Source organism: Chiloscyllium punctatum, chromosome 20 (assembly GCF_047496795.1).
Source record: "Chiloscyllium punctatum isolate Juve2018m chromosome 20, sChiPun1.3, whole genome shotgun sequence".
Taxonomy (NCBI): domain Eukaryota; kingdom Metazoa; phylum Chordata; class Chondrichthyes; order Orectolobiformes; family Hemiscylliidae; genus Chiloscyllium; species Chiloscyllium punctatum.
The window spans coordinates 74,576,825-74,600,095 of NC_092758.1; the positions used below are offsets into that span (position 1 = coordinate 74,576,825).

The 23,271-nt window shown below is 39.5% G+C and overlaps 1 protein-coding gene across 1 annotated transcript in view; it reads left to right on the forward strand.

Moving 5' to 3' along the window:
• The first annotated feature begins 466 nt into the window (after nucleotides 1-466).
• LOC140491822 (ran-binding protein 17-like) overlaps nucleotides 467-23,271 on the forward strand; it is a 235,240-nt gene continuing 212,435 nt past the window's right edge. Inside the window, exon 1 of the mRNA XM_072590217.1 lies at nucleotides 467-1,968. Coding sequence (XP_072446318.1) covers nucleotides 1,954-1,968 — 15 coding nt within the window. The 5' untranslated portion in view covers nucleotides 467-1,953. The remainder of the gene's footprint in view (nucleotides 1,969-23,271) is intronic.

Below are 23,271 nucleotides of genomic sequence, written 5' to 3' on the forward strand. Positions count from 1 at the left end.
ACCTGTTGTTTAGTGTATGCAAGAGTCATAATTTTTCCATTTTTTTATTCACATTCAGAATTTTTATGACCTAGTTGATGTTACTAACTCACTGACACAGAAGTTCTAGAAAGGGTAGATTTTGCAGTTAGCTATGAGGTACATTCGAAGAAAGCTGCCCCCAAATATCTAGTGAACTGTGTGGTGTGGACTTCCTTTTTATTGTTAAGCGAAGGGGATCTCCTGGTGTCTAGCGACAGCAGTATCATTAAACAAGGTAAGTAAGCGGTCTCATTGAAACTTGCATAGACAGGGACCAGTAAATAACATGCACATTATTGTTTAAATTAATTTTACAAAAGTTCAAATAAAGCTATACACATTGGAAGTTGAAATATCATGAACCCATTGTTTCTTTATTGTGAAATAATGCATTTTTTTCCTAATGAAGAATCACATTCCATAAATGTAAAATTAGTGTTTTTAGGGGCAGCGGGGTTTCGCAGTACAGGTACAGTAATTGGTTGCATTTAGAATTGCCCACTTGGTATTATTTCACTTTAACATTAGTCAGTGATTAGGTCTGGAAAGCTCATTGAACATTGCGTGATTTGTAAGGGTGTTTTTTTATCACAGTATGTTACAGTACATGACCCAATCAATTTTGGCATGATGTCTCCCCTGATTTGCAGCCTCTCCTGGTATTACAATACTGACCATGTTCTGTTGTAGGAAGCACTCTGCACACCCAGGCCTCAGACTGTTTGAGTTGTCGTCTACTCCACAGCATCCACTGAGAAGCCAACATCACCCTCAGGAGCCAGCCCACTCAGCCATAGCCATTCTGAAGTTTAATAGGCCCTTCCTCCCATGAGACACAGGTCTTTGATAGGACCAGAGTCATTAGGTCTCTTGCAGCCCACAGAAAGCTGGAGGAGCATGCCTGGCAATCTCCCATCTCCTAGCAGGACTGAGCTTGGCAGCCCCTCCATGACCAGCAGGTGCTGATAGGATTGCGCCAGCAGTTCCTCATTCCTGGCCTTCAGAGACCAGTTTGTTGCTCCTCTAGTATGTGGGGTGATGATAGTACTCTGTCCACTGTGATGGCAGTCGAAGTGGAGATGCCCTACTCCAATGTACAGCTCCACTGAGCAATGGCACGAATGGGCCTCAGACGGCATCAGTCAACAAGAGGGGTGCTTCAGACACCCAAAATGACAGCACTTGGCAGGAGCCACAATGCAGTTAAGAAAGAGTGGCACTCCCAGAAGATGGCTCTGCTGGTCACCCCTCCCCATTCCTTTGAGAAGAAACCAGGAGTAGTGGTTCTCCAGCTCCATTACAAGAGATAGTGTTAGTAGAATGTTACATTTTTCTTTTAGACAGGTATTTGTGAATTGTTGAATTTAATTTTGAATAATTTGTTTAATTTACCAATTTAGGAATTTTGTCATTTAAATTGTTGGGTTTCAATATGGAGTATACAGGTATAATGTTTTTTTTTCTGCTAAGTAAGGCACTTCAGAACCTAACTGCACCTTTAACAGAATCAATGCTTTACCTAGAATCGTGATATTGAGGGACACAACCCAATTTTAAGTTTGGACACTGTAGTTATATTGAGAATGCTATTTAGTACCCAATAACAGCAAGGTAATGAGGCAAAACTTGATTGGAGGTTTTTAAAGTGCAACCAAAAGGAGAAACTCTTATCAGTTCACTGATTACTAGACAATCACTGTGGAAGCTTCTAAAGCATACCACAGCACGTTACTAAAGCAACATTTGGATTTCTCGATTTCACTGTGCAATTGTGGATGCCAGAAGTTGCTGTAAATTTCACAGAATAATGATAGCGAATGCTGATAGTTTTTCTGTTAACATGATGACCAAAACCGGCACTGGATCCATAAGTGCTTGAGTTGGAAACAATGCCAGAATTCCACATTGTATTGGATAGACAGATAATGAGAAATGATCTGGAATCAGGTTGGGCATATGTGATTTATTTCTGTCTGCTTGCCTGAAGGGTAAGCATAAACACAGGTTGTGCTGAATAGCCTGTAGTGACTGCTGGTTATTATTTCTGTCTATTTACTGTCTATTAATTCATAGAGTTTTTCAGCATGGAAACTCATCCATGCTGACTTTACATGCTAAACTAATCTTCTTTCATTTGCCAGCATTTGACCCATACCCTCCTAAACCTTTCCTATTAATAGACCAATCCAGATGCCTTTTAAATGTTGTAATTGTATCTGCCTCCATCACCTCCACCAGCAGCTTATTCCATACATGCACCACTATCTATGTGAAAAAGTTGTCCTACTGGTCCCTTTTACATCTTTCCCCTCTCACCTTAAACTTATGCCCTCTAGTTTTGGATTCCCGTAGTCTGGGAAAAATACCTTGGCTTTTGTCTGCTTCACTGCTTTTCAGCCTTCAGACCGTGCCACTTTGGATTGATTTGTTTTTGGCCAACTGTATCAAACTGTTAAATTTTTAACTGCCTAGATCTGGCAATGAATTTTGAGTCAATGTTGGACCCATAAATATTTATTCGTGGGTGCTAAGAACTTCTTTGAAAAATCATCTCAGCATCTGAAATTGAGCTGAGCTGCACCAGATGGTGGTGAAGTCTGGATTGTAAAATACTGGCTCTTTTTACGTGTTGGAAAATGACTTTCTATCTAATAAATTTTATTGCTTTATTTAAAATATGTAGTATTTTTAAACAAACATGGTTAAATGCTGTCTTGGAATTGTTCTTATATATAGATATTATATTGTAAGTAGGAAGCTAGCTAACTATGCTATCTGTAGAATTGTTATCTTATAAACCACCAAGGTATTTGACCCTAATGCATTGTAAATAGCAATTTTCAGACTTAAACAAGGAAAGATGGTGACCATAGAATTCATTTCTAATCCTGGAAAGCTCCTATGCTCATCATTAAATACACCTTTGTTGAATTATCCCCTGGAATTTCCTGTCTTCTTTCTTCATTACTTAAAAAGAAATTCCCAACACTTTCTCTTCGATGTTGATTTCACCCTTTTCCTTCATCCTTGGCCTTTTAGTTTTTGCCATGCTCTTGTGATACTTCAAAATGTTTGGAAGATCTGTTACTAGTCTTTATGGATGTTTGAAAATGACTTTTAAAAATTTGTATCACTTTAAAAGATTCAAGTATAATTTTGGCTAATGATAAATACATGACCAAAACTGACCTTAGATCACAGATTCTTTTAATCCAAGAATCACAGAGGGACAAGTCAGTCTGCAATCCAACAGGAAGAAGGATAACCCTATAGCAAGAACAGATCATTTTCATCTGTAAACTTTGTTTCTGCAGACTAGGCTACAGAAATTTGTGACCTTCATTTGTTTTCAGAAAGCCATGAGAAGGAACATTTCCGGCTAGCCACACTTCGTATTCATTTTTTTTATTGATGTGATTTGATTCCTAGTAATCTTTTAGTACCTTAATGAAATGCTTTGTCTCAATAATCTATTTTTCATTGTCTCCATGTCTGTGTTCATGAGGGAGTGAGTGTGTTCCAATGTGTCCATTTAGAGGTGTCATGTGAATATTCATTACCCTTTCTTTCGACTCAGACTTCCCTGAAAGCCTGCTTGTTTATTAGTGAACCAAAACATTTAAAAACACTCCCTCTAAACTCATCTTGTTACAGGTAAGTGAGAGGAGAGGGCAAAGGAGAAAAGTTATCCAATCACCCCTCCATCTCGCACACTCGCTATCCTTGACCTGGAGGTATGCTCATAGGTCGTAAGCTAAATACAGAGACAGTGCAATAGATAAAGGGCAAAGTAAAAAGGCAGAAAGTGGAGACAGTCAGAATGGAGAGTTGGTGAGCTGAATTCCTGAGTACCAAGCAAGTGTTTAGGATTTCAGTCAAAATTTCTTTCCTCAAGTGATTTAATGCCCAGATTGTTAACACTGCAAAGGTTAAGGTGGTTCTAGTGGATCTGTGCAACCAGGGGAGTTAAGATTTTTCCAAAAGAAGTGTAAAATTTTATACAAAAGCTGCTGTTGCAAAGAATTGACCTTCCCTTGAAGGAAAGGGTCTGGGATTCTGCCCAAGGGGTTGCCAGTTATTTTTGTTGCATTTATATTGATCTTGATTTGTGTTAAATTTCCAAAAGGCAAAATCTTTCCTTTTTTTATTTGGGCGCCTTTCAGTAAGTTTAATTCTTTTGCTTTATAGAAACTACAAAGCTTGACATTAAAGGATAAATATCAATGCGAAAGCTGCTTTTAAAGATGTCTTTCTGCAAATATGAAACAGTATGAAATAATTTTTATAGAAATTAAGATTTATGTCCATTGCACAATTTCATGGCAAAAACTGCTGTTCAACATACAGTCTTATATGTTCTTGATCTTATACTATTTTTCAAGTGTTGAGTTGTTATGTGTTGAAAGGGTGGCCATTGAAAGAAACTGAAGGTCTTGTGATGATGTAAGCAATACATATACAAGTTTGGAAGATCTATGATCTATGTCAACCTCACTGTGCTGTTAGGCCAGACTGCTCAGTTTAGCTATGGAGGAAGAAGAGCAATAGCAACCTGTACTTATGAAAAAGGTATAATTAGGGTAATTGTGAGGGAATCCAGGAATTATCTTTCGGAAAATTTGTAGCGAGGGAATTCAGGAACTATCTTTTGGAAAATGCTCCACTTTGCAACCTGAAACCCAAACTTTGGCTGAAAAGGCTTCCAAATTGAATACCACCTGAAGGAATAGACTGTCAAGAATAAGTAAAGGCTGAAAATCAGCACTCTTATCATGCCAGCAGTTATTGTATTCAATAGCAACCATTCCAAAATTAAAAGCTACTCTAAATCTACGTTGAAAACAACACACACAGGCTACAGCAAATGTAAAACAGAACTACTGTGGGGAAAGAAAAATGCCTTAATGCATTTCAATTATTTTTCCATGTCCCCAGATTTTTCCATTTCCTTCCAATCTTTCCAATGCTGATTTACTGTGATATGTAATTAAAGCGTTAGCAGCCTTGTGGCTCCATAATTAAATGAATTTTATGTTTGTAGAACTGAGCCTGATTTATTGTTTCTTTTATTTAGTGTGGGCAACAAAATAAGTGCAAGGAGTCAAATTGCACAATGTTCAGAACTATATTTAGTAACCAAAGATTTTGTAGAATGGACCCTGTTTTTGGTAGACTCTTAAGAATATTTTTGTATACTTCCAGGCCAGACTCCCTCAAAGTTTTTAAGAAGGTAGCCTAGATCCTAACTACTTCTTATTTTAAAGGCAGATGTGAAGTGCATATTCCAAGTGTGATGCAGCTGGTCAAACCACTCAGCTTTAGCCAAGCAAAATGTATTTAAACATTACAGTTGAAACATGAACAAAAGAAATTTAGAGTAACAACTATTGGAAAACGTAACTGACCTATTACAGTAACTATTACTAATTAACTGTTCCAGTACAACAACATCCCTCACACACACCCCTTGGCAAAAAGGTAAATTTAAACACAGATTTTACAGGCAGGAAGGAACAACATCTAGAGAGATGTCAGAAAAAGGTCAGAGGAGTTCTTGACTGAAGCTTGTAACTCCCCTGGACTTTCACATTTTGTGACAGCTACAGCTAAAAGCAAACTAGTAAAAACCTGAATTGGGAGAAGTGGCCACTCCCATTGTTAAATTAGACACATCTTAGACTCCTTAGCACTTTTGCTTTTACAACCTCTTTTCAAAAAACAAGGACAAAATAACCTTTTTCAAATAGCAGCATCGTCACTCCTCCCCCTTCAAATAAAAATGAACCATCAATATACAAAGCTTCATTTTAAACCTCTTCATCTAACTCTGTACACTATAACACACATATTACAAGCATGCAGACAAACACTCAGTACTACATTCTATTTCATTCCATTTACTCCTGCCAACGAACGCCTCCATTTCTTTTCATTCAGTTCTCGACAATGTGTCAGCAGTTAACGTTTTCTCATCCTGCCACCTATATAGTTTGCAAATTGACATAAGCTCTGTGTAAACAGTCGGGAAGTTTTGTCCTTAATTGTTTTTTCCAAAATCTTTGGGTTCTGATTAGTCTATATAATTGTCTCAGATACATTACTGGCAATATAACTTGAAATGGTGTAACGCCAACACCAAGCTCAAGGTCTCCTTCACAATTGTGGAATATTTCTGTTGATGAATATTCAATTTCCTGGAGAAGTATCTGATATGTATCTTCTTTTTGTCCTCTTGTAGGAGTACAGCACAGACACCCACATCACTCGCATCAAAAACTACCTTGAATGGCTTTGCATAATTAGGTGTGGCTAATACTGGGACAGTAGTTAACAAGCTATCAGGCTGTTGAATGCCTTCTGTCATTCCTCCGTCTACAGAAATTTTCTGCACTTCCTCAATAAGTCAGTGAGTGGAGCAGCCACCCTGCTAAAATTTGGCGTGAACGTCTGATAAAACCCACTCAATCCCAGGAATAATAGTACTGCTCTCTTTGTCAATGGTATGGGATACTCCTGAATAACCTTTGTTTCCATATTATGTTGGGCCACCTGTCCATGTCCCATTACATGGCCCTTGGGCTTTGGTGAATTCACTCTTAGCCAGGTTTTATTACCAAGCCTGCCTCTCGACGATGATTGAATAATTCTTATAAATGCTGTAAATCTTTCTTCCATGTGTGACTAAAAATCACCAGGTTATCAGTGTATAGCACACAGTTGGGTAATCCAGAAATGACTTTATTAGTTAGTCTTTGAAATGTGGCTGGTGCATTTTTCATACCAAATTGCATGACTTTAAATTGATTCTCTGTTTGGTGTTAACAAAAGCTGAAATTCTCTTTGCACTTTCAAATAAAGTATCCTCTGAGTAAGTCCAAATTAGAAATATAAGTTGCTTGTCCCACCTTCTGCATGCAGTCTTCCAAATGTGGAATTGGATCTGAATCAGATATTGTAACTGCATTGACTTTGTCTGTTGGATACACCTGGTTTTGGCATCTTTACTATAGGTGGGTGAGCTCCAGTCGCTGTAATTCACTTGATGTTATCTTAGAGCTTGCGGTCAATGTCTTTTTGAACCTTAATTGCAACAGCATTTACTCTATCTACATCATGCATAATTAGTTTAGTACTTCTCAGCTTATTCCCCATAACAATAACTCTTTCAGGTAACTTTGATTTTCCTCTGGAAGGTGACTCAATAATTTATCCCAATTTTTGACAAGTTCCTCATTGTCCAATTTAATTTGAGGAATATTCAATTCAGAGTCCTCTGAATTTGGTTCTTCACTTTATGCTGTAACCAGTAACACATTCTCCTTTTGCTTTCCTTCTCCATCAAAATACCTTTTCAGCAAATTTACATGACACATGCTGTGAGTTTTTTTGTATCTGGAGGCCTTATCAAACAGTTCACCTCATCCAGCTTCCTTTCAATTTGGTAAGGTCCACTAAACCTATCACTGGAAGTAACACTAATACTTTATTTTGCAAAATTGTGAGTTTTTGATCTCTTTTCTGCTTCCTGTTTCATGATATACTGTGAAAACTTTAAATATTGTCTAACCAACTCCCCGCTCTATTTAATTGTTCCATAAAATTTGATATGTAGGCCAAGTATGTGGTCTCAGAATTCTGACTCACCAATTTCTCTTTAATTAATTTCAGTGGTCCTCTCACTTCATGTCCAAAGTTTAATTTGAATCGACTGAATTTTAGTCAATTCATTTGGTGCATCCCTAATGGCCAAAAGTATAAATGGAATTCCTTTATCCCAATTATCTCAATAATCTTGAATATAAGCTTGTGACATGGTCTTTAAAGTTTAATGTCACTTTTCTAATGCTCCCTCTGATTCTGGATGGTACGCAGTAGATTTGAATTGTTTTATTCCTAAGCTACCCATAACTTGTCTGAAACATTTTGATGTAAAATGTTTGACCCTTGGTCTGATTGTATCCGTATCTAGTGAAAAATTTGAGTAACACTTCTACAGTCATTTTAGCTGTGATATTGCATAATGGAGTGGCCTCTGGAAATCTAGTGAACACATCCATTACTGTTAACAAATACGGATTCCCACCTTTTGGTAGCGGTCCAATGCAATTAATTAAGACTTTTGTAAAAGGTTCCTTCAATGCAGGAATGGATATTAAAGGTGCTGGTTTTATTACTGCCTGAGATTTTCCAATGACATGTTGGCAAAATTCAACTTGCTTTAAAAGCTACTCCTTTTTTGAGGTATTTTTGGTGTTGGAGGTCATTTCCTCAAATTCCAGGAGCAGTAATTACTGTTTTATAAGCTGTTGCACTGTTTTGGTAACTTTTGGGGGGGAAAGATCAAAACAACTGCACTTTAAAAAGGAAGAAGAGAGACAAAGGCTGAGACCACATGGTCAGTGAATCAAATGAGAAAGAAATCTATACTGCTCTTTGACGCAGCAGTGAATCTGCACAGCTACTGCTTTTGCTATTTGAGTTCAAGTATTTCTGGACATCGGAGTGCATCTAAGAAAAATTAACAAACGGCAAAAGTCACAGCTGATCTTGGAGGAGCATGTGTGGGAGAGCTCATAGCACTTGGAGCAGTTAAGTACATGGCTTTTAAGTCTGACCTTGCTATCATTTTTTTAAAATAGTGAGTAGAGTGGGTTCTTTTTGGTTATTTGTTTTATTGAGATTTGTCTCTTGATTAAAATTTAAAAATAGAAAACATAGGTACTACATTAGCCGGGAGCAGTGTTTTTTAGAGCAGTAAGACTGTGTTATTTTCTGTAGATTGTTAAGGTGCAAAGATGGCCTTGCGTAGAGTGATATCTTTACACCTGAATTGGAAGGGGACTAATATACTGGCAGGGAGAGTTGCTCAATAGGATATAAGCTAGTAAGGGTGGGGGTTGGGGGGAGGGGAAGGTGTGGGGGATGTTGTTGGGGGGGGTGGTTGCAGTTAGGGGAGGTTGTGGGGGGGGTGGAACCAAGTAAATCGTGAGGAAAGAGATCAGTCAGACTGGTACAATTGGGAAAAGGAACAAGTGAAACAGTCAGGGCAGGCAGAAATAAAGGTAAACAAGGTAAATTAAATGCATTTATTTCAATGCAAGATGCCAAACTGGGAAAACAGATGAACTCAGGGCATGGTTAGGAACATGAGACTGGGTCATCATAGCAGGGATGGACAGGACTGGCATCTTAATGTTCCCTGTTACAAATGCTATCTGAAGGATAGAAAGGGGGATGAGAGGAGAGGGAGTGTTTTTTTTAAATAGAGGATGGCATTATGGCTGTATTTAGGAGGATGTTCCTGGGAAGACATCCAGGGAAGTTAGTTGGGTGGAACTCAGAAATAAGAAAGGGATGATCACCTTTTTGGGATTGTATTATAGACCCCACCCAATAGTCAGCAGGAAATTGAGGAACAAATTTGTAAGGAGGTCTCAGTTACCTATAAGAATAATAGTTGGGGTATTAACTTTCCAAACATAGATAGAGACTGCCGTAGTGTTAAGGATATTGATGGAGAGGAAATTGTTAAGTTGTCCAAGAAAATTTTCTGATTCAGTATGTAGATGTTCCTACTAGAAAAAGTGGGAAATCTAATCTAATCTTAGGAAATAAGGCAGGGCAAGTGACTGAGGTGTCAGTGGGGAAGCACTTTGGGGCAGCAGCCTTAATTCTATTAGTTTAAAAGAAAACTGATTGAAAATGTGAGACAGAGTCTAAAAGTTGAAGTTCTAAATTGAAGGAAGGCCAATTTTGATGGTATTAGACAAGAATGTTCAAAAGTTGATGGGGGAAATGGATGTTTGCAGGTAAAATGGGAAACATTCAAAACTGAGATAATGAGAGTCCAGAGACAGTATGCTCCTGTTAAGGTAAATGACAAGGCTGGTAGGTGTAGGGAATGCTGGATGACTGGAGAAATTGAGGTTTTGGTGAAGAAAAAGAAGGAAACATATGTCAGGTATAGACAGCAAAGATTGAGTGATTCCTTAGAAGAGTATAAAGCCAGTAGCAGTATACTTAAGAGGGAAATCAAGAGAGCAAAAAGGGGACAAGAGATAGCTTTGGCAAGTAGGATTAAGGAGAATCCAAAGGAATTTTATAAATACATTAAGGACAAAAGGGAGCTAGAGAGAGAATAGGGCCCCTCAAATATCATTAAGGAAGTTTATGTGTGGAGCCATAGGAGCTGGGGCAGACATTAAACATGTATTTTGCATCAGGGTTTACTATGGAAAAGGACATGGAAGATACAGAACATGGGAAAATAGATAGTGACATCTTGAAAAATGTCCATATTACAGAGGAGGAGGTGCTAGATATCTTAAAAGACATAAAGGTGGATAAATCCCCAGGACCTGATCAGGTGTACCCTAGAACTCTGTGGGATGCTAACGATGTGTTTTCTGGGCCCCTTACTGAGATATTTGGATCATTGATAGTCTCAGGTGCGGTGACAGAAGACTGTAGGTTGGCTATCGTGGTGCCATTATTTAAGAAAGATAGTAATGAAAAGCTGGAGAACTTTTGACTGGTGAGACTAACATTGGTGGTGGGCAAGTTGTTAGAGGGAGTCCTGAGAAACAGGACTTGCATGTATTTGGAAAGGTGGGGACAGGCTTTGTGCATGGGAAATCATGTCTCACAAACTTGATTTAGTTTTTTGAAGAAGCAACAAAGACGATTGATGAGGGCAGATTGGTGGACGTGATCTCCAGGGACTTCAGTCAGACATTCAACAAGGTTCGTCATGGTAGACTGGTTAGCAAAGTTAGATTTCATGGAATACAGGGAGAACTAGCCATTTGGATACAGAACTGGCTCAAAAGTAGAAGACAGAGGGTGGTGGTGGTTTTCAGACTGGAGGCCTGTGACCAGTGATGTGCCACAAGGATTGGTGCTTTTCGTTATTTATATAAATGATTTGGATGTGAGCATAAGAGATCAAGTTAGTAAGTTTGCAGATGACATCAAAATTGGAGGTATAGTGGACACCGAAGAAGGTTACCTCAGATTACAACAGGATCTTGATCAGATGGGCCAATGGGACAAGGAGTGGTAGATGTTGTTTAGTTTAGATAAATGTGAGGTAGCTGCATTTTGGAAAGGCAAATCAGGGCAGATCTTATACATTTAATAATAAGGTCCTGGGGAGTTTTTACTGAACATGAGACGTGGAATGCAGATTCATAGTTCCTTGAAAGTGGAGTCGCAGGTAGGTCGACATAGTGAAAGGCAATCAGTATTCTTTAGTGGTCAGAGCATTGAGTATAGGAGTTGGAAGGTCATGTTGTGGCTGTACAGGATGTTGGTTAGGCCACTTTTGGAATATTGTGTGCAATTCTGGTCTCCCTTCTATCGGAAGGATGTTGTGAAACTTGAAAGGTTTCAGAAATGATTTACAAAGATGTTGCCATGGTTGGAAGGTTTGAGCGATGGGGAGAGCCTGATTAGGCTGGGCCTATTTGCCCTGGAATGTTGGAGGCTGAGGGGTGACTTTATAGAGGTTTATAAAATCATGAGTGGCATGGATAGGGTAAATCAACAAGATGTTTTCCCTGGGTTGGGAAGTCCAAAACTATAGGGCATTGGTTTCAGGTGAGAGGGGAAACGATTGAAAGGGACCTAAAATGGCAACCTTTTCACACAAAGGGTGATGTGTGTGTGGAATGAGCTGCCAGAGAAGAAGTGGTGGAGGCTGGTACAATTACAGCATTTAAAAGGCATCTGGATGGGTACATGAATGGGAAGTGTTTAGAGGGATATGGGCCAAGTGCTGGCAAATGGATATCTGTTTGGCATGGATGAGTTGGACCAATGATTCTGCTTCCATGCTGTACATCTCTGAGATTCCATGTTCTTAAGTTGTCAGGCCAGTAAGAATGTTTTTTTTATTTGGACTCAAGTTTTCCTTACTCCTAAATGACCTCCTACTGATAATTCATGTGTTACCAACAATACACCTTTTTGTAATCCATTGGCAATATAACTTGATGAACCTCTGCCCATTTCTCATTTGCCTGAATATATGATGATCTCCATTTCCTCATTAAGGCATCATTTTTAAGATAGTAACGTTTCGGAAGACACTCTGATTTTACTTCTTTGTAAGCTCTTTGATTATAATTGCTTCAGTCTTCATCTATCTGCTATAACTCAGTTAATTTCTATGAATTAAAAATATCAATTTCATCTTCCACCTGTTCCTGTTTTGGCTGAAAGATTCAATCAAACATGGTCTGTGATAATTTGACTTCAACTTCCTTATCTGTTTCTCCTTCTGTTTCAACCGGTGGCTTTGTGATCGTGTTATCACAATCAGAAAAAATCGTAGGATATACTTCCTTCAGTTGCCTGATTCTCCTCTGACTTTTCAACCACAGTAGGCGACCTGTGAACCAGCTATATCCATAGCAAGGACAAATTGTGTTCCTGGAGCTGAGTTTCTCCAGTACTCCTACCACTTTTCCAGTCTTCACTGAACACTTCAACTTCACTGTACGTAACGGAGCACTTCTTGTCTCACCATGAATTCCACATGCTCACAGTTTTCTAGCAATAGTCCTTCTGAGTTACATACTTCCTCATCTCTCAACATCAAACATTGACATTATCTCGTATCTCTTAATACTGTAACTTCTTTACCTGCTGCTTCTGGCCAATGCGAGTAAACCTTACTTTCGCAAGTAAATGGTTTAAGAAAATCTGGCACTTGCTCCTCAACCAACCTCTGACCAGTTTATACATTCTGGTGCTGCTTTTTACCCTCCACTGTGCTTTCCTTTACCACTTTATCAAAATTCATTGGCTTATCCTGTTTTCCTACATCTGTCTTTCCACTGTTTTATCTAATCCATCTCCACTGTGAATTCTTGTGGCGTACTTTATTGCATAGAGGACACCTGAGCCTTTTACCTTTTCTTTCCCCTTCATGGTTTCCTTTTTAATCTGTGGTAGGCTGTATTTATTATCTTCACTGAGATCTACTTTTCCCGTACCACATGAGGATTTCTCTTTTTCCCTGATTTCTATCCCTCACTGATTGAAATTGATGTTGTAAGCCAAACTTTGATTTATGAACCAACTCATATTCATCAGCCATTTCAGCTGTTACTCTCGCTGTTTTAACTCTGTGCTCTTCCACGAGTTCTCACTACTTCAGGGAGTGAAGTTTTGAACTCGTCCAAAACAATAGTCTTTCTGAGAGTGTCAAGGTTTGATCTATTTTTAATGCCCTTATCCACCTGTCAAAATTACTTGCTTTAATCCTTTCAAACTCAGTGTATGTTTGACCAGAGACCTTAAATTCATGAAATTTCATCTGTAGGCTTCTGGCACAAGCTCATATGCACTTAAGATAGCTTTCTTCACCACCTCATATTCCCTAGTTGCCTCCTCTGATAGTGATCCAAATACCTCACTAGCTTGACCTGACAATTTTGTTTGTATCAACAATTCTACGTGGTCAAAGCCATTTAATTTGTTTAGCCACTTTCTTGAATGAAAAGTAAAGGCTTCTACATCCTTCTCATCAAATTTTAGGCAATGTTTGGATATATTTAAACAGATTTCCCCCCCCCCCCCCAAATTTGGCTACGATGGGTTTGCTCATCATCACTATCTTTCTCACTAAGCCTACCTGCTATCTTCATCCTTTCGAGCCAACTTTCCTATTTAAGTGCTAACTTCTGAAATTCAGATTCTCTCTCTTTCTCCCTTTTTTCTGCTAGGGCCTTCCTCTCCTTTTCTTTTTGTTCTGCCAAAGCGATTCTTTCCTTTTCTCATTCCACTGCTTTAAACTGTAATTTAAACTGTTTCAGTTCCTTTTCATGTTCAAGCCGCTTCATCTGCAATTGAAGTCTAGCCATTTCCAAAAATTCTGATGGCATTTCCGGCAAATGTAAATGCTGAACTGTCGTTGTAATTACCTCTCCTTTTCTCACGGATCAAGGCAACTTGTAACAATCTATTACAGCTTTGAATTCCACATAATATATAATACTAATGCTTCAGAATTAGAAAATACTCCTATTAGATCATAAGTCAGTCGGCATCTCTGCAAAGAGTAGGCAAGTTCCTGCTTTTGGTGTAAGCTGTGAGTAGAGTCCTATGCCTAAAAGATCACTGTCTTTTCCTTTTCAAATGGCAGTTGCACTATTGTGTGGTTTATCTCAGATTTTTTGTATCTGCAGCTTCGTTTTGTTGTACCTCTTGCTGGTGATTTAAAGCACTTATTATGACGTATGGCAAAGATGAGTGAAGTTGCTCCTTTGATAATTAAATATCGGCAACGTTTCTTAAAGGCCAGTTTCATATATATGATGTTTGTTATAAACCAGTTGATGAAGCATGAAATTGGAGCTAATTCTTATCCACAAATTTATTCACAGAGTGAAACATTACAAAAATGTAAAATTGCCATTGTCTTACCAGATTATAGGGCAGCTGTCTGATTAGAGGGAAAGGTGACTGGTGGTGGTTTAACATGCCTCAGGTAAGGGGAAAGGTTGAGAAGGAAAATTCTTCATGGTAACTTCAGCTACTGAACCCATGCTGCTGGCTTCATTCTGCATCATAAGCTGTACTAAGCTAACAGACCTAATCGACCACAGAATGTGCTATCTAACTGAATCCACAGTGTTAGTAATAGTGTCTCTTTACATATGCTAAAGCAATAATTTAATTAATATTCTCCAGATGCATTTAGTTAATCATAATTGTTGTATCTAGCCCTGATGTTGTCAATTAATTGTATCTGTATTGTGACTAATGAATTCATCTCTCATATTGATATTTGAGCCTATCAAATTTATGATTGATATTCTCATATTTCAGATTTTGATGTCAAGAGTAAATGTCTAATCTGCAAGTATGATTTTCCCAAAGTAGATAGTCTTTACTTTAGTTGGTCTAGTGGTTTACAATAGTAGCACTTGAGAAGTTGAGCCTTGATGAATGGTGTTTGCCCAAATTTGCTGAGAATGGTGGTAATCTGTGTTGCATAATACAGGTTTGGAACAGCCTCCTTTAAATGGTTCTTCTTCAAATCTAAGTCAATATAGTAAGCAAAAAAGATCTTCACAAGACCATAATTTTGCTTCCCTGAAGTTCTCATTCTATCATGTATTTTACTTTCCTGAAACTGTGAGAATTACTGATAGCTGTTTGGGGAAAACACTTTTCAGGTTTTAAAAGTTATTAACTCTTCTGTAAGGAATTGTAAAATGCTCTTGGCGGTTCTTTATGTGATTAAGAAAATTGTAGCCCTGTTTTTACAAGCAGGATTTTTCCATGGGACCTATTAAGTCCAAATACAGTTGTTGTGATGCATGTTATTTATTACGTTACTTGAACAAAGAACAATACAACACAGGAACAGACCCTTCGGCCTTCTGTAGAGTCATAGAGTCGTAGAACTGTGTAGCATGGAAATAGACACTTCGGTCCACCTCGTCCATGCCAACCAGATAACCTGAATTAATCTGGTCCCATTTGTCATTATTTGGCCCATGTACCTTGAAACTCTTCCTATTCATATACCCATCCAGATGCCTTTTACATATTGTAATTGTACCAGCTTCCACCACTTCCATTGGCAGCTCATTTCATACACGCACCACCCACTGCATGAAAAGGTTGCCCCCTTAGGTCCCGTTTAAATCTTTTCCCTCTCACCTTAAACCTATGCTTCTAGTTTTGGACTTCCCCACCCTTGGGAAAATACGTTAACTATTTACTATATCCATGCCCCTCATTATTTTATAAACCCCCTCAGCCTCCGAAGATCTAGGGAAAATTGCCCCAGCCTTTACAGGCTTTCCCTCTAGCTCAAACCCTCCAACCATGGCAACGTCCTTGTAAATCTTTTCTGAAACGTTTCAAGTTTCACAACATCCTTCCTGTAGGAGCAAGACCAGAATTGCTCGCAGTATTCCAGAAGTGGCCTGACCAATGTCCTATACAGCTGCAACATGACCTTCCAGCTCCTAAACTCAATGCATTGACCAATAAAGGCAAGCATGCCCAACCACTCTTCACTATCCAATATACCTGCCATTCCACTTTCAAGGAACTCTGAAACTGCACTTTAAGATCTCTTTGTTCAGCAACACTCCCAGGACCTTTCCATTAAGTGTACAAGTCCTGCCCTGATTTGCTTTTCCAAAATGCAGCACCTCACATTTATCTCAATTAAACTATCTGCCACTCTTCAGCCCAGTGGCCCATCTGATCAAAGTCCCAAGTAGTCTGAGGTAACCTCCTTCATTGTCCACGACACCTCCAATTTTGATGTCATCTGAAAACTTACTAACCATATCTCCTGTGTTCACATTTAAAAAACAGTGGACTCAGCACTGATCCCTGTGGAACACCACTGGTCACAGGCTTCCAGTCTGAAAAGCAATCCTCCACTACCACAATGAGTCTTCTACCTTTGAGCCAATTCGATATCCAAATGACTATTTCTCCCTGTATTCTATGTGATCTGACCTTGCTAACCAGTCTATTATGAGGAACCTTGTTGTACGCCTTTCAGAAGTCCAAATAGATCATGTCCACCACTCTGCCTTTATCGTTCCTCTTCATTACTTCATCAGGAAACTCATTCAGGTTATTGATGTATTATTTTCCATGCATAAAGTCATGTTGACTATCCCTAATCAGTTCTTGCCTTTCAAATACATGTAAATCCTGGATTCCGTCCAACAACTTGCCCACCTCCGATATCTAGCTCACCGGTCTCTAGTTATTAATTTCTATGTTTGACCATTCATGTGCAAAAGATATAACCAATTTTATCAGTGAGTGTTGATAGCCTCACTATTATTTGGACTGCACATGCATTTCCTTTTGGGACCAGAAGCATTTTGGAACTCAGAAACGATCTACAAATAGTAGTGCAAGATGTTAAAGCAAATGCTCAAACAAAACTGAAGCTGAACATAGGTGGTAGCAGAAGCAGCAGCACTGGAAAAGTTCTTACTTGCTTGAATCAGCCATCTTTCTCCTCTTTGACATCCCGATTTACTGAAATCTTGGAAACCCTCTCAACAGCACTTAAATTTATAACTGGGAGATTTGAGCAAGTTAGTCATGCACCCTTTCCCTTTAACCTGTTAAAATGGCAGGATGGCAGTTCAGTGTTAACACTGATGCTTCACAGTGCTAGGGACCTGGGTTCGATTCCAGCCTTCGAACACCACACAGTTACCGAACATTTTTCTTGTGTCCAGACCAAAATATGCAGCTTAGGTGGATCGATTGTACTAAATAATCCATATTCTATAGGGATGTGCAGGCTGAATGATTAGACATGGTAAATGTGTTGTTATAGGGCTAGGGTAGGGAACTGGGTCTGGGTGGGATGCTTCCCAGAGGATTGGTGCTGACTCAATAGACCAAATGGCGTCTTTGCACACCATAGGGATTATATGATTCTTAGGGTATGCTAGGGTTAGGATTTTATGTTTCAAAATTTCAACCCTAAATATCCCTCTTTCACCACCCACTCAACTGCCAGAAAAGCAAAACTTTCCATATTTAATCATTGCAGACATCAAAACCTCTGCCATCACTTTTACTGCTTGTATTGAAGAGGCTAGAAATGAGAGAGCTGCAAATGACTCATTACAAGTTATAAATGAGAAAGAAACTTTTTCAGTAGTATATTTGTCATAAATCCTTTACGTCATCACAATTTCTTGATGTATTCATAGATGTCAGTGCCTGGTTTACCTTAGTTTCCCATATGTACGTAATTAGCATGCTTGTTTGTCAGATCTTCAGCTTGCACTCAAGACAAACCTCTCCCTTGCCACCCCCGCCCCACCACTGTAAAATTAATCTCTTGCTATGTTATTGGCAGTTTTCAGCGCACAAGATTTGGGCAAGCTCGTATGAGTGTTTCTTAGATTACAACAGGTATGTAAATCTGTTTAATCCCAGAAACCAGTCTATGTTCGTGCATGGAATTTTGTGTGTAAATTCTGTTATGGAATTTGGTCCTTCTTTAATATCACTAAAAATGTTAGCTCAATACTCTAGTGAAAAGTTAATAATCAAGTGATGTCACAATCCTATTGTTGCTGCTACTGTCTACATTTTCCATTTAATAATCCAAAATCTGTCCTATCTTCCCTGACTCGTAATCTCCCATATTCCCCTGAGATATCTGTGCTCATCTGATTCTAGTTCTTGACTATCATTAATTTTAATAGGTTTACTACTGATGGCTCCCCTTTCAGCCGCCAATGGACTAAGCTCCCCTCTTGTCTGTCTCTCTTTCCTCCTTGCCAGTTTTTTTTTGCATCAAATGTTGCTTTAAATCACTCCTATGAAGTATGTTGGGATGTCTTATTATGTTAAAAGTGTACAAGTTGTTTTATTCAACTTGTTTGGGCATGTTACGACACATCACGAGTAGGTAGTATAATAATGCTGTCACTAAGCTCCTCCAAAGTAATCATCTCTCTAACAGTGTAATATGTTTGATCTATTTTCAGTGCCCTTATCCACCTTTCAAAATTACTTTGCTTGATCCTTTGAAACTCAATGTATGTTTGACCAGGCTCCCTCCTTAGATTCCCAAAACATTATCTGTAGGTTTCTGGCGGTAGTTCGTATGGATTTAAGATAGCTTTCTTTACCTCTGCATATTCCACAGATTCTTCCTCAGGTCATGATGCAAATGCATCACTAGTTCTATTTACCAGCTTAGTTTGGATTAACAAACCCACATGGTCACTGACCACTTTGTTTGTCATAGAGATGTACAGCATGGAAACAGACCCGACAGTCTAAGCCATCCGTGCTGACCAGATATCCCAACTGCCACTTTCTCAAATGAAATGAAAAAGGCTTCTACAACCTTCTCATTAAATTTAAGCAGTGCTTTTTCATACAGTTGGTTCTGCTATGACATGTGTTTCTTCATCGTGAATTTGCTTTAATGGGATTGAAGAATTTAGGCCATTACTTGTAGAATATGATCTTTTCTTTCCTGTATTGGCTATAATGTGATTCCAGCCCCATTAGTTTAAATGGCACTGCTATTGCACAATTTTCTTATAACGTGAGATTGCTCAAGAATGGGGCTACAGTGGGTTCTGATATAACACAATAATTCTGTTCACATGCAATTTTGCGTTACAAGAAAATTGCGCAATAGCTGTGCCATTTAGACTAGTGAGGCTGGAATCACATTATAGCCATAACAGGTAAGGAAATTTTGCGTTTCACAAATAACGGTCTAAATTTTTCAATCGCGTTAAAACCAATTTACGTTAAAGAAGCATGTTGGTACAGCAGAATCTATCGTATCGCGTAATATCAGAATGGGATGTATTTAAACATATTCATACCAGGCCTTTGGCTGCAATGTGTTTGCTCAGCATCACTATCTGCCTCACTCAGCCTGCCTTCCATCTTCACGTCTGTCCTTTTAAGTCGACTTTCCTCTCTAATTGCCAACTTTTAAAGTTCAAACTCTCTCTCTTTCTGCTTTTCTTCTACTAGGTCCTTCTCTCCTTTTCTTTTTCCTCTGCTTTTAATCATAATTCAAACAGTTTCATTTCCTTTTCATGTTCAAGCTGTTTCATCTGTAATTGAATTCTAGCCATTTCCAAAGATTCCAGTGGCACTTTCAGCAATTTAAATGTTAACCATGCTGCAATTACCTCCCCTCTTTTCACAAAGGCAACCCAACTCCAGCTTCTCTGCCAAATCCAGCAGCTTTGCCTTGATCACTTTTTATAAAACTCCCGAAGTTACTTCTTCCACCCCCAGAAATCTCTTAGTGACCTAAAAAGTCATTACGAGAGGGCATAGGTTAAGAATGAGAGGGGAACAATTTTAAAGGGACCTATGGGGCGATTTGTTCACGCAGAGGGTGGTGCGTATATGGATTGAGCTGCCAGAAGAAGTTATGGATGTTGGTGCAATGACAACATTTAAAAGGCATCTGAGGGGGAGATCCAAGGTGGCGGAATTCTGGAAGTCTGCTGTTCTGGATTCTGCTATACTCTAGGCAAGGTGGTTCTCTAGCCTCTTCTCCCCACCCCCCGCCCAACCTCTAAGAAAAATTGGTAGCACAAAGCAGGGAAAGTACCTAGAACCTCTTAACTTTTGATTTGGAACCTGTGGGATCGAGATGAACACGAACAAGGAAAAGGGAGTGCAAGAATCATAGGCAGGGCATTCCCCTGTGTCGGGCGTACCTGCAGCTGCTGCTTCGACTCCGGTGGCAATGTCTTCGAATCCGACAGAGCAGCAGCATTTTCTCTCGGAGTTTGCAAAACTCCAAAAAAAAAGTTGAAACAGCGTTGAAGCTGAACTCAGCTATGCTGAAAAAGCATGAGCAGGAGATCCAGACATTGGGTTGATATGTAGACGTGGTCAAGCAAAGGACTGCGCCCTCGGAGACCATGACAGAGAACTCGGAGGGGTGGATCCGAATTCTGGAAGACCAGGTTCGGGCCCTATTGGAACAGGTTGACAACTTTGAGAACCGAGGTCAGAGGAAAACTTACAGGTTGTTGAACTTCTAGAGCATGAGGAGGGCGAGAGTCTGGTAGGATTCTTGGACAGTGGCTCTCAAGGTTTCTGGGGCTGGAGATGGAGTCAAGCCAAGTGAGAGTGGAGCGGGCCCACCAGGTCTGGTTCAGGTCTGGTTCAGATCAGAGTCCCCGCCTGGTCCTCGTGTGACTCCAACTCTATAAAGAGAAGCAGTTAATAATAGAAACCTCCAGAAGACTGGGAAGAGATCCACAGGCCCTGTTGTATAAAGGTTCGAAAATAATGTTTTTTCAATACCTCTCTGTGGCCATAATTAAGGAGAGGAAATATCTTGATGATGCTAAGAAGAAATGAAGAGATTTGAATATTCGATATTCTTTGACATACCCAGCAGTACTCCATTTTAATCATTGGGGATCTGCTTATTATTTCGACTTGGCAGAAAAAGCAAAGGAAATTTTAAACTCTCTGAAATAAATGACTTGAGCCAGTTTGGGAGCAGGGTGAAGGGAGCAAAAGATAATTGCGGTCAATGGTATAATAATTGTTTTCTCTTTCTTTGCTCTTTTCCCTTTCATGGTTTTTGGTCCTATAGGCTTGGCATTGTTTTGGTGTAAAACTTTATTTGTTTAATATTTCATCATTTCGTAATTATCTGTCATTTCATTTTTTTCTGGGTGAGGGGTGGTTACTTCTTTTATGTAAAAATGTATGGGGTTGAGATGTGGAAGGCGAGGGGACGGCATCCATTGTTAATTTCCATGAGTAAAACAACGTGTTTTCTTTGTCTGTGTATTGCTTGGGTCTGAGGTGCGGCCTTATCTGGAAGGAACCAGGATGGCTGTAAGGTTTGGAATAAATGCCCGCTATGAGCGAGGGGGGGATCTCTAGTGATTTGTGCTTTATATGTTTATTCGTTTAAGTTAAGTGTAGTGGTTAGTTTTTTACTTTTAGTAGTGTTGGGAAAGTTTTTAGATTCTGTAAAGTCAGTGTTATTTCCACTTGCTGCACATTGAATAAACTTCTTCCTCTCAGGGAACCACTGGCTGCGAAGGGTGGTCATGGCTAGCGATCTGTTCAGTTGGTGCACCTGGAATATAAGAGGGAGCCATTAACAGAAAAAAAGGTGCTCTCAAACCTTAAGAAGGAAAGGGTTGACATCGCTCTGCTGCAGGAGATGCATGGGGAACATTTGAAGTTGCAGCAGGGGGAATATGATAGGGTATTCTTCTTCTCCATCAACTCTAAAAGTAGAGGAGTGGCCATATTGGTATGGAGGAACCTCCCATTTCAGATAATAGATCAAATCAAGAAGGAGCCTGGGAGGTTCATCATTCTCAAGGCCTTAATATAGAGGAACCTCAATTATCCGAATCTCGATTATCCGAATATTGGATTATCTGGAGAGGATTTCAAGCTCCTGCAAAAATGTTACATCAAAGAGGTATGTGTATTGAAGAGGATGTGAAAACGTAGGCGGAAACAAAGAAACACAAACGGATATTTTTTGCGTAAGGGTTGTTACACAGCTCTTTGCAAAAGTAAGTGTTTTACAGTATTCCAGAACTTTACCAGGCCGTTCATTTTAAAAAAAGGCCGAGAATGTAAACACACGCATGAGGCGGGACTTCCGTCTTTCTGTTCCGAAATGAGTTTCCAGAAACTGATACTGTAATTGGTCTTGTGATTGTAGAAGCTGTTTGGGACCTTGTTTAATGCTGGGATTTCATGGTAAGGATTTAGTTTTTCTCATTTTAACCTGTAATTTGCAGGCTTCGAAGATTAGCTTGTTTAAATGGCAGACTCTATGAAATTATAGATTTAAACACATTCTCAGGTCGAGCATAGCATGAGATCAGTATGGCTTCCCCTGTTTAAGCTAAAATTGATCATCCGAATAATCAATTATCAGAGTGAAATAGTGCCCACCCATCTCATTCAGATAATCGAGGTTCTGTGTACATGGACAAAAAAATGACATTCTGAACATTTATTGTTCCCACTTCAAATTTTTAATGGGCACAGTCTCTAAATTAATGGCTCTTTAGGTGCGCCGTACGATCATAGGAGGAGACTTTAATCGTCTCATGGACCCCGGGGTAGACCGGATGCAAAGGGGTTTGTTGGGTACACCCCTGCAATCTAGACAGCTAGTTGATTTGTGTAGGGAGTTGGGGCTTGTGGATGTATAGAGGTGTCTCACCCCTAATGGGGGTGATTTTACCTTTTACTCCAGCCTGCACAAGTGCCATGCAAGAATTGGTATGTTCTTTATTCTGTCAGTTTGTTTGGACTCAGTATGAGCCGACAGGATTGGGAAGATAACTATTTCAGACCATGCGGCAGTGTACTTGGATGTCAAGGTTAAGGGTAGTGGAACAGATACATGGCACTGGCTCATGGATCCATTTCTGTTGAGAGATGGCAACTTTGTGGAGTACATTACAACAGAGTTCAGGGCCTTCTGGGACATCAGTTGGGGTATGGCCAGTAATCCATCAGTATTTTGGGAGACCACTAAGGCATATTTAAGAGCTTTGAATTTCTCATATTCAACAACTAGGAAGAGGCAGAGAGGGGACCAGTAGCAGATGCTTCAGGTCCGGCTGAAAGCAACTGAGTCGGCATATTATGACAGGCCATCTGTGGTTAAGTTACAGCGGGTCATGGCTCTCCAGGCTGCTCTGGACTCAGTGCTCATATAGGCAGCGAAGACAGGGGTTTCCTTTGCAAATC